The 11,410-nt window shown below is 43.9% G+C and overlaps 3 protein-coding genes across 3 annotated transcripts; all 3 read left to right on the plus strand.

The window, feature by feature from the left end:
• Positions 1-1,031: 1,031 nt before the first annotated feature.
• LOC311012451 (tripartite motif-containing protein 16-like) lies at positions 1,032-2,699 on the plus strand (the record flags this gene model as incomplete). The annotated part of the gene is made up of 1 exon (XM_084007913.1): positions 1,032-2,699. One exon carries the CDS (start codon positions 1,032-1,034, stop codon positions 2,697-2,699), a length of 1,668 nt encoding a protein of 555 aa, XP_083864039.1.
• Positions 2,700-4,549: 1,850 nt separating this feature from the next.
• On the plus strand, positions 4,550-6,217 carry LOC311012452 (tripartite motif-containing protein 16-like; the record flags this gene model as incomplete). The annotated part of the gene is made up of 1 exon (XM_084007914.1): positions 4,550-6,217. The coding sequence occupies one exon, from the start codon at positions 4,550-4,552 to the stop codon at positions 6,215-6,217; it is 1,668 nt and encodes a 555-aa protein (XP_083864040.1).
• Positions 6,218-8,150: 1,933 nt separating this feature from the next.
• LOC311012453 (tripartite motif-containing protein 16-like) lies at positions 8,151-9,728 on the plus strand (the record flags this gene model as incomplete). Its single annotated transcript, XM_084007915.1, has 1 exon — positions 8,151-9,728. The coding sequence occupies exon 1, from the start codon at positions 8,166-8,168 to the stop codon at positions 9,726-9,728; it is 1,563 nt and encodes a 520-aa protein (XP_083864041.1). The 5' UTR covers positions 8,151-8,165.
• Between the last annotated feature and the right edge of the window lie 1,682 nt (positions 9,729-11,410).

Genomic DNA, 11,410 nt, shown 5'->3' on the forward strand with positions numbered 1-11,410 from the left:
TCACTTCCATTGATTGTTGTTGTGACTCATTGTATGCATGTATTTTTCATACATAATTATCACTTGATTGTCCGAACAAACATCGTTACATTTCAAAGGAGGTGACCAGAAAGTGAGTTGTTGTCAGTAGACGACTCTGCTTTTGTCTCAAAGAGGCTCACATTGATCAGCGACTGCAAACCTAAACTCCACTCACCACTTGCACCTGGACAACGACCTGAAGGAATTGTGCATTTTGAAAGAAAATGGGACAGTGTTGACACCAAGGAGGACTTTGTCCATCCTGGAGAGGGAGGTTAACTGGCCGGTCATGAGAAACCACTGGACTTTACCTGCTCAGCAGCAAACAGCAGACCCCAATCCAGAAGGACTCAAGGAACCAGATCTGCTTCTTTTGGTGACTGAATCCATCGATCTGTAGTATTGATACACTTTACTTGTGATGTCATTTCATTCATAGCATCCTCTCGTTTCACAACTAATCAACAGAAAGCACACTTCATTATTTGATCTGAAATGTAAATGTGTAAACATCACCTGACATAAAATCTTCAAATGTGGTCAACCTGAACTTCAGGAGATGGAAACATGAGAAAAAGTCCAAAACCAACCTCAACACTTCTATGAAACATGACTGATATTATGTTGCACACTAAAATAAAACCTCTAATCAGTGAGAATCAAAAGGACAACAGCTAATAAAGAAATCCATTCAGCCATTTCAATACATAGCAGGAGTCATTTTGTCACATTTTCCCCATAAACTTAATTTCACCACAATAGGCACTTATGTCCATTTGGATTTGGAGCTCTTTCTCTCTTTGAACGAGCCAATGGGGACGCTCCAACCGACCGACCAATGACCTCAAAGGGCCCGCCCCCACTCTGCTGCGGTCCAATCAAGTTCTGAATAACAGAAACCTTGGTAACCCCTCCCTCCATCTCCTGCTATAAAACAGCTCGTCTTGACCTGTTGGTCAGAGCTGCTGCTGACTTTGTTCAGAGAAACTCTTTGTTCACTGAGAGGAGAAATGGAACACAAAAGACTCAAACTGGACCAGGAAACCTTCTCTTGTTGCATCTGTTTGGATCTACTGAAGGACCCGGTGACTATTCCCTGTGGAAACAGCTACTGCATGAAGTGTATTGAAACCTACTGGGATAAGAAGGAGATCCACAGCTGCCCTCAGTGTAGGCAGACCTTTACACCGAGGCCTGTCCTGCTGAAAAACACCATGTTGGCAGTTTTGGTGGAGGAGCTGAAGAAGACTGGACTCCAAGCTGCTTCTGCTGGTCTCTGCTATGCTGGACCTGAAGATGTGCCCTGTGATTTCTGCACTGGGAGGAAACTGAAAGCCCTCAAGTCCTGTCTGGTGTGTCTGGCCTCTTACTGTGAGAAACACCTCCAGCCTCATTATGAATCACCAGCATTCAAGAAACATCAGCTGGTGGAGCCCTCCAACAAGCTCCAGGAGAACGTGTGCTCTCGTCATGATGAGGTGATGAAGATGTTCTGCCGTACTGATCAGCAGTCTATCTGTTATCTCTGCGCTGTGGAGGAACACAAAGGCCACGACACAGTCTCAGCTGCAGCAGAAAGGACTGAGAGGCAGAGAGAGTTGGATGTGAGTCGACTAAACATCCAGCAGAGAATCCAGGACAGAGACAAAGATGTGAAGCTGCTCCAACAGGAGGTGGAGGCTATCAACCACTCTGCTGATAAAGCAGTGGAGGACAGTGAGGTGATGTTCACTGAGCTGATCCGTCTCATGGAGAAAAGACGCTCTGACGTGAAGCAGCAGGTCAGATCCCGGCAGGAAACTGAAGTGAGTCGAGTCACAGAGCTTCAGGAGAAGCTGGAGCAGGAGATCAGTGAGCTGAAGAGGAAAGACGCTGAGCTGGAGAAGCTCTCACACACAGAGGATCACAACCAGTTTCTACACGACTACCCGTCGCTGTCACCACTCAGTGAGTCCACACACTCATCCAGCATCAACACCCGTCCTCTGCGCAACTTTGAGGACGTGACAGCGGCTGTGTCAGCGGTCAGAGATGACCTGCATGATGTTCTGACAGAGAAATGGATGAAGGTCTTGGCTAAAGGGACTGATGTGGTTGTTTCACTGCCGCAACCAGAGCCCAGGACCAGAGCTGAATTCTTAAAATATTCATGTGCACTCACACTGGATCCAAACACGGCACACAGAGACTTGATATTATCTGAGGGGAACAGGAAAGTAACAATGACGGTACCAGGACAGACCGTTCGTAATCACAGAGACAGATTCCAAGATTGGAATCAGGTCCTGAGTAGAGAGAGTCTGACTGGACGCTGTTACTGGGAGGTGGAGAACACTGGGGGGTTAATTTCTATAGCAGTCGCATACAAGAGTAACATCAGAAAAGGTAACCTGCAAGAAGTTGGGTTTGGATACAGTGATAAATCTTGGGCATTAGCAAGTGACAATAAGAGATATGAACTCATTCACAACAAAGTCCTAACTCGCGTCTCAGGTCCTCCGTCCTCCAAAGTAGGAGTGTACCTGGATCACGGAGCAGGTATACTGTCCTTCTATAGGGTCTCCAAGACCATGGCTCTCCTCCACAGAGTCCAGACCAGGTTCACTGAGCCTCTCCATGGTGGATTTTCTTTAGATTTCTGTTACGGGGAATCTGTTGTGCTCTGTAAACTCAAATAGACAGAAGTCAGTTGAATTCAGTCTTTTAACTCTTCAACCCATTGTGTCTCCATGTTTGCTGCGGATTGTTGGTTCTTCACTGCTCTGAGATCAGCTGTCAAACATGACAGTTGATCATGTTCATGATAAAAAAAAAGTTATATTGGTACTGTAAACTACAATATTGGTATTTTGAAATTGAAACTGCAATAAATTTCTGAAAGCTCAATATTTTCGCACACATTTTTTCCCATTTTTGTTCATGAAGGGGTTTTTGTTTAATTTAGATATAATGAATCACATTAAGTACACAATGTGTAGTTAGCGATAACCTCATTTAGTCAGACTGGTTGAAGTAAAACAATATTTCCCAAGACTACAATCAAACCACAGACACTGAAATCCTTATGTCAAAAAAGGCAATTTTGTAAACTCAAAGATAAGCCATAAAACAAGTATTTTTATTCCTTGGCCATGATGGGACACAATCTGGATTTGCATCATGTTTCACATTCACTTTGAATGTAAGGCATCACATTTTATTTGATTTATGGATTACATATAATTTCCCACTGAGGATCAAACATGCCTCCTGACACAAACCAGAAAAAAATAGGAATTTTCAAAACTTCTGTCAAACTTCAGAATAACAGGTCACTGTGACAAGCAAAAGTCTTTGAAAATGGCAAATTTGTTCCGATATGGATAGTAGAGACTGCTGCCTGCATGTTGATGACATGAATGCAAACTGAGCAATTGATCCCTCTTGATTGGCTGGAGTTGTCTCTGTGGTCGTGGGAGAATTTTCCCAGTGGATTAGGCCTACTGGGTTTTTCACACTCACTTCCATTGATTGTTGTTGTGACTCATTGTATGCATGTATTTTTCATACATAATTATCACTTGATTGTCCGAACAAACATCGTTACATTTCAAAGGAGGTGACCAGAAAGTGAGTTGTTGTCAGTAGACGACTCTGCTTTTGTCTCAAAGAGGCTCACATTGATCAGCGACTGCAAACCTAAACTCCACTCACCACTTGCACCTGGACAACGACCTGAAGGAATTGTGCTTTTTGAAAGAAAATGGGACAGTGTTGACACCAAGGAGGACTTTGTCCATCCTGGAGAGGGAGGTAACTGGCCGGTCATGAGAAACCACTGGACTTTACCTGCTCAGCAGCAAACAGCAGACCCCAATCCAGAAGGACTCAAAGAACCAGATCTACTTCTTTTGGTGACTGAATCCATCGATCTGTAGTATTGATACACTTTACTTGTGATGTCATTTCATTCATAGCATCCTCTCGTTTCACAACTAATCAACAGAAAGCACACTTCATTATTTGATCTGAAATGTAAATGTTTAAACATCACCTGACATAAAATCTTCAAATGTGGTCAACCTGAACTTCAGGAGATGGAAACATGAGAAAAAGTCCAAAACCAACCTCAACACTTCTATGAAACATGGCTGATATTATGTTGCACACTAAAATAAAACCTCTAATCAGTGAGAATCAAAAGGAGAACAGCTAATAAAGAAATCCATTCAGCCATTTCAATACATAGCAGGAGTAATTTTGTCACATTTTCCCCATAAACTTAATTACACCACAATAGGCACTTATCTCCATTTGGATTTGGAGCTCTTTCTCTCTTTGAACGAGCCAATGGGGACGCTCCAACCGACCGACCAATGACCTCAAAGGGCCCGCCCCCACTCTGCTGCGGTCCAATCAAGTTCTGAATACCAGAAACCTTGGTAACCCCTCCCTCCATCTCCTGCTATAAAAACAGCTCGTCTCTGCCTGTTGGTCAGAGCTGCTGCTGACTTTGTTCAGAGAAACTCTTTGTTCACTGAGAGGAGAAATGGAACACAAAAGACTCAACCTGGACCAGGAAACCTTCTCTTGTTGCATCTGTTTGGATCTACTGAAGGACCCGGTGACTATTCCCTGTGGACACAGCTACTGCATGAAGTGTATTGAAACCTACTGGGATAAGAAGGAGATCCACAGCTGCCCTCAGTGTAGTCAGGCCTTTACACCGAGGCCTGTCCTGCTGAAAAACACCATGTTGGCAGTTTTGGTGGAGGAGCTGAAGAAGACTGGACTCCAAGCTGCTCCTGCTGGTCTCTGCTATGCTGGACCTGAAGATGTGGCCTGTGATTTCTGCACTGGGAGGAAACTGAAAGCCCTCAAGTCCTGTCTGGTGTGTCTGGCCTCTTACTGTGAGAAACACCTCCAGCCTCATTATGAATCACCAGCATTCAAGAAACATCAGCTGGTGGAGCCCTCCAACAAGCTCCAGGAGAACGTGTGCTCTCGTCATGACGAGGTGATGAAGATGTTCTGCCGTACTGGTCAGCAGTCTATCTGTTATCTCTGCACTGTGGAGGAACACAAAGGCCACGACACAGTCTCAGCTGCAGCAGAAAGGACTGAGAGGCAGAGAGAGTTGGATGTGAGTCGACTAAACATCCAGCAGAGAATCCAGAACAGAGACAAAGATGTGAAGCTGCTCCAACAGGAGGTGGAGGCTATCAACCACTCTGCTGATAAAGCAGTGGAGGACAGTGAGGTGATGTTCACTGAGCTGATCCGTCTCATGGAGAAAAGACGCTCTGACGTGAAGCAGCAGGTCAGATCCCGGCAGGAAACTGAATTGAGTCGAGTCACAGAGCTTCAGGAGAAGCTGGAGCAGGAGATCAGTGAGCTGAAGAGGAAAGACGCTGAGCTGGAGAAGCTCTCACACACAGAGGATCACAACCAGTTTCTACACGACTACCCGTCGCTGTCACCACTCAGTGAGTCCACACACTCATCCAGCATCAACACCCGTCCTCTGCGCAACTTTGAGGACGTGACAGCGGCTGTGTCAGCGGTCAGAGATGACCTGCATGATGTTCTGACAGAGAAATGGATGAAGGTCTTAGCTAAGGGGACTGATGTGGTTGTTTCACTGTCGCAACCAGAGCCCAGGACCAGAGCTGAATTCTTAAAATATTCATGTGCACTCACACTGGATCCAAACACGGCACACAGAGACTTGATATTATCTGAGGGGAACAGGAAAGTAACAATGACGGTACCAGGACAGACCGTTCGTAATCACAGAGACAGATTCCAAGATTGGAATCAGGTCCTGAGTAGAGAGAGTCTGACTGGACGCTGTTACTGGGAGGTGGAGAACACTGGGGGGTTAATTTCTATAGCAGTCGCATACAAGAGTAACATCAGAAAAGGTAACCTGCAAGAAGTTGGGTTTGGATACAGTGATAAATCTTGGGCATTAGCAAGTGACAATAAGAGATATGAACTCATTCACAACACAGTCCTAACTCGCGTCTCAGGTCCTCCGTCCTCCAAAGTAGGAGTGTACCTGGATCACGGAGCAGGTATACTGTCCTTCTATAGGGTCTCCAAGACCATGACTCTCCTCCACAGAGTCCAGACCAGGTTCACTGAGCCTCTCCATGCTGGATTTTCTTTAGATTTCTGTTACGGGGAATCTGTTGTGCTCTGTAAACTCAAATAAACAGAAGTCAGTTAACAGTTGAATTCAGTCTTTTAACTCTTCAACCCATTGTGTCTCCATGTTTGCTGCGGATTGTTGGTTCTTCACTGCTCTGAGATCAGTAGTCAAACATGACAGTTGATCATGTTCACGATAAAAAAAAAAGTTATATTGGTACTGTAAACTACAATATTGGTATTTTGAAATTGAAACTGCAATACATTTCTGAAAGCTCAATATTTTCGCACACATTTTTTCCCATTTTTGTTCATGAAGGGGTTTTTGTTTAATTTAGATATAATGAATCACATTAAGTACACAATGTGTAGTTAGCGATAACCTCATTTAGTCAGACTGGTTGAAGTGAAACAATATTTCCCAAGACTACAATCAAACCACAGACACTGAAATCCTTATGTCAAAAAAGGCAATTTTGTAAACTCAAAGAAAGCCATAAAACAAGTATTTTAATCCTTGGCCATGATGGGACACAATCTGGATTTGCATCATGTTTCACATTCACTTTGAATGTAAAGCATCACATTTTATTTGATTTATGGATTACATATAATTTCCCACTGAGGATCAAACATGCCTCCTGACACAAACCAGAAAAAAATAGGAATTTTCAAAACTTCTGTCAAACATCAGAATACAGAATATTGTCTTTGAAAATGGCAAATTTGTTCTGATATGGATAGTAGAGACTGCTGCCTGCATGTTGATGACATGAATGCAAACTGAGCAATTGATCCCTCTTGATTGGCTGGAGTTGCCTCGGTGGTCGTGGGAGAATTTTCCCAGTGGATTAGGCCTACTGGGTTTTTCACACTCACTTCCATTGATTGTTGTTGTGACTCATTGTATGCATGTATTTTCCATACATAATTATCACTTGATTGTCCGAACAAACATCGTTACATTTCAAAGGAGGTGACCAGAAAGTGAGTTGTTGTCAGTAGACGACTCTGCTTTTGTCTCAAAGAGGCTCACATTGATCAGCGACTGCAAACCTAAACTCCACCCACCACTTGCACCTGGACAACGACCTGAAGGAATTGTGCATTTTGAAAGAAAATGGGACAGTGTTGACACCAAGGAGGACTTTGTCCATCCTGTAGAGGGAGGTTAACTGGCTGGTCATGAGAAACCACTGGACTTTACCTGCTCAGCAGCAAACAGCAGACCCCAATCCAGAAGGACTCAAGGAACCAGATCTGCTTCTTTTGGTGACTGAATCCATCGATCTGTAGTATTGATACACTTTACTTGTGATGTCATTTCATTCATAGCATCCTCTCGTTTCACAACTAATCAACAGAAAGCACACTTCATTATTTGATCTGAAATGTAAATGTGTAAACATCACCTGACATAAAATCTTCAAATGTGGTCAACCTGAACTTCAGGAGATGGAAACATGAGAAAAAGTCCAAAACCAACCTCAACACTTCTATGAAACATGACTGATATTATGTTGCACACTAAAATAAAACCTCTAATCAGTGAGAATCAAAAGGACAACAGCTAATAAAGAAATCCATTCAGCCATTTCAATACATAGCAGGAGTCATTTTGTCACATTTTCCCCATAAACTTAATTTCACCACAATAGGCACTTATGTCCATTTGGATTTGGAGCTCTTTCTCTCTTTGAACAAGCCAATGGGGACGCTCCAACCGACCGACCAATGACCTCAAAGGGCCCGCCCCCACTCTGCTGCGGTCCAATCAAGTTCTGAATACCAGAAACCTTGGTAACCCCTCCCTCCATCTCCTGCTATAAAAACAGCTCGTCTCTGCCTGTTGGTCAGAGCTGCTGCTGACTTTGTTCAGAGAAACTCTTTGTTCACTGAGAGGAGAAATGGAACACAAAAGACTCAACCTGGACCAGGAAACCTTCTCTTGTTGCATCTGTTTGGATCTACTGAAGGACCCGGTGACTATTCCCTGTGGACACAGCTACTGCATGAAGTGTATTGAAACCTACTGGGATAAGAAGGAGATCCACAGCTGCCCTCAGTGTAGTCAGGCCTTTACACCGAGGCCTGTCCTGCTGAAAAACACCATGTTGGCAGTTTTGGTGGAGGAGCTGAAGAAGACTGGACTCCAAGCTGCTCCTGCTGGTCTCTGCTATGCTGGACCTGAAGATGTGGCCTGTGATTTCTGCACTGGGAGGAAACTGAAAGCCCTCAAGTCCTGTCTGGTGTGTCTGGCCTCTTACTGTGAGAAACACCTCCAGCCTCATTATGAATCACCAGCATTCAAGAAACATCAGCTGGTGGAGCCCTCCAACAAGCTCCAGGAGAACGTGTGCTCTCGTCATGATGAGGTGATGAAGATGTTCTGCCGTACTGATCAGCAGTCTATCTGTTATCTCTGCGCTGTGGAGGAACACAAAGGCCACGACACAGTCTCAGCTGCAGCAGAAAGGACTGAGAGGCAGAGAGAGTTGGATGTGAGTCGACTAAACATCCAGCAGAGAATCCAGGACAGAGACAAAGATGTGAAGCTGCTCCAACAGGAGGTGGAGGCTATCAACCACTCTGCTGATAAAGCAGTGGAGGACAGTGAGGTGATGTTCACTGAGCTGATCCGTCTCATGGAGAAAAGACGCTCTGACGTGAAGCAGCAGGTCAGATCCCGGCAGGAAACTGAATTGAGTCGAGTCACAGAGCTTCAGGAGAAGCTGGAGCAGGAGATCAGTGAGCTGAAGAGGAAAGACGCTGAGCTGGAGAAGCTCTCACACACAGAGGATCACAACCAGTTTCTACACGACTACCCGTCGCTGTCACCACTCGGTGAGTCCACACACTCATCCAGCATCAACACCCGTCCTCTGCGCAACTTTGAGGACGTGACAGCGGCTGTGTCAGCGGTCAGAGATGACCTGCATGATGTTCTGACAGAGAAATGGATGAAGGTCTTAGCTAAAGGGACTGATGTGGTTGTTTCACTGCCGCAACCAGAGCCCAGGACCAGAGCTGAATTCTTAAAATATTCATGTGCACTCACACTGGATCCAAACACGGCACACAGAGACTTGATATTATCTGAGGGGAACAGGAAAGTAACAATGACGGTACCAGGACAGACCGTTCGTAATCACAGAGACAGATTCCAAGATTGGAATCAGGTCCTGAGTAGAGAGAGTCTGACTGGACGCTGTTACTGGGAGGTGGAGAACACTGGGGGGTTAATTTCTATAGCAGTCGCATACAAGAGTAACATCAGAAAAGGTAACCTGCAAGAAGTTGGGTTTGGATACAGTGATAAATCTTGGGCATTAGCAAGTGACAATAAGAGATATGAACTCATTCACAACAAAGTCCTAACTCGCGTCTCAGGTCCTCCGTCCTCCAAAGTAGGAGTGTACCTGGATCACGGAGCAGGTATACTGTCCTTCTATAGGGTCTCCAAGACCATGACTCTCCTCCACAGAGTCCAGACCAGGTTCACTGAGCCTCTCCATGCTGGATTTTCTTTAGATTTCTGTTACGGGGAATCTGTTGTGCTCTGTAAACTCAAATAGACAGAAGTCAGTTAACAGTTGAATTTAGTCTTTTAACTCTTCAACCCATTGTGTCTCCATGTTTGCTGCAGATTGTTGTTTCTTCACTGCTCTGAGATCAGCTGTCAAACATGACAGTTGATCATGTTCATGATAAAAAAAAAGTTATATTGGTACTGTAAACTACAATATTGGTATTTTGAAATTGAAACTGCAATAAATTTCTGAAAGCTCAATATTTTCGCACACATTTTTTCCCATTTTTGTTCATGAAGGGGTTTTTGTTTAATTTAGATATAATGAATCACATTAAGTACACAATGTGTAGTTAGCGATAACCTCATTTAGTCAGACTGGTTGAAGTGAAACAATATTTCCCAAGACTACAATCAAACCACAGACACTGAAATCCTTATGTCAAAAAAGGCAATTTTGTAAACTCAAAGAAAGCCATAAAACAAGTATTTTAATCCTTGGCCATGATGGGACACAATCTGGATTTGCATCATGTTTCACATTCACTTTGAATGTAAAGCATCACATTTTATTTGATTTATGGATTACATATAATTTCCCACTGAGGATCAAACATGCCTCCTGACACAAACCAGAAAAAAATAGGAATTTTCAAAACTTCTGTCAAACATCAGAATACAGAATATTGTCTTTGAAAATGGCAAATTTGTTCTGATATGGATAGTAGAGACTGCTGCCTGCATGTTGATGACATGAATGCAAACTGAGCAATTGATCCCTCTTGATTGGCTGGAGTTGCCTCGGTGGTCGTGGGAGAATTTTCCCAGTGGATTAGGCCTACTGGGTTTTTCACACTCACTTCCATTGATTGTTGTTGTGACTCATTGTATGCATGTATTTTCCATACATAATTATCACTTGATTGTCCGAACAAACATCGTTACATTTCAAAGGAGGTGACCAGAAAGTGAGTTGTTGTCAGTAGACGACTCTGCTTTTGTCTCAAAGAGGCTCACATTGATCAGCGACTGCAAACCTAAACTCCACTCACCACTTGCACCTGGACAACGACCTGAAGGAATTGTGCATTTTGAAAGAAAATGGGACAGTGTTGACACCAAGGAGGACTTTGTCCATCCTGGAGAGGGAGGTAACTGGCCGGTCATGAGAAACCACTGGACTTTACCTGCTCAGCAGCAAACAGCAGACCCCAATCCAGAAGGACTCAAGGAACCAGATCTGCTTCTTTTGTTGACTGAATCCATCGATCTGTAGTATTGATACACTTTACTTGTGATGTCATTTCATTCATAGCATCCTCTCGTTTCACAACTAATCAACAGAAAGCACACTTCATTATTTGATCTGAAATGTAAATGTGTAAACATCACTGTTAAAATAATTACCCGTTGGTATAGAACTGGAGGAAGGAGATCGGAGTCAGCTCAAGGTCCAAACAGGGATTTAATCTTGATCAAGAGGAGAATTCACAGAACAACATGCTGGTCTGTTGCAAAGTGTAGACTCAAAATGTTGTGAGACGAACATGATATTTATCCATCTTCTTGTGGGTGTGTTTTCACTCAGTTCACAGGGATGGAAGTCATAAACTCCGATGTTTATCTAAACCTTGCATGGCTCGCAAACCCCACCTGGGTCATAAACCACACCCATGTCGCAAAACACCCATGTCGCAAAACACCCATGGGTTGCAAAACACACACAAA

Source organism: Eutrigla gurnardus, assembly GCF_963514095.1.
Source record: "Eutrigla gurnardus genome assembly, chromosome: 4".
Taxonomy (NCBI): domain Eukaryota; kingdom Metazoa; phylum Chordata; class Actinopteri; order Perciformes; family Triglidae; genus Eutrigla; species Eutrigla gurnardus.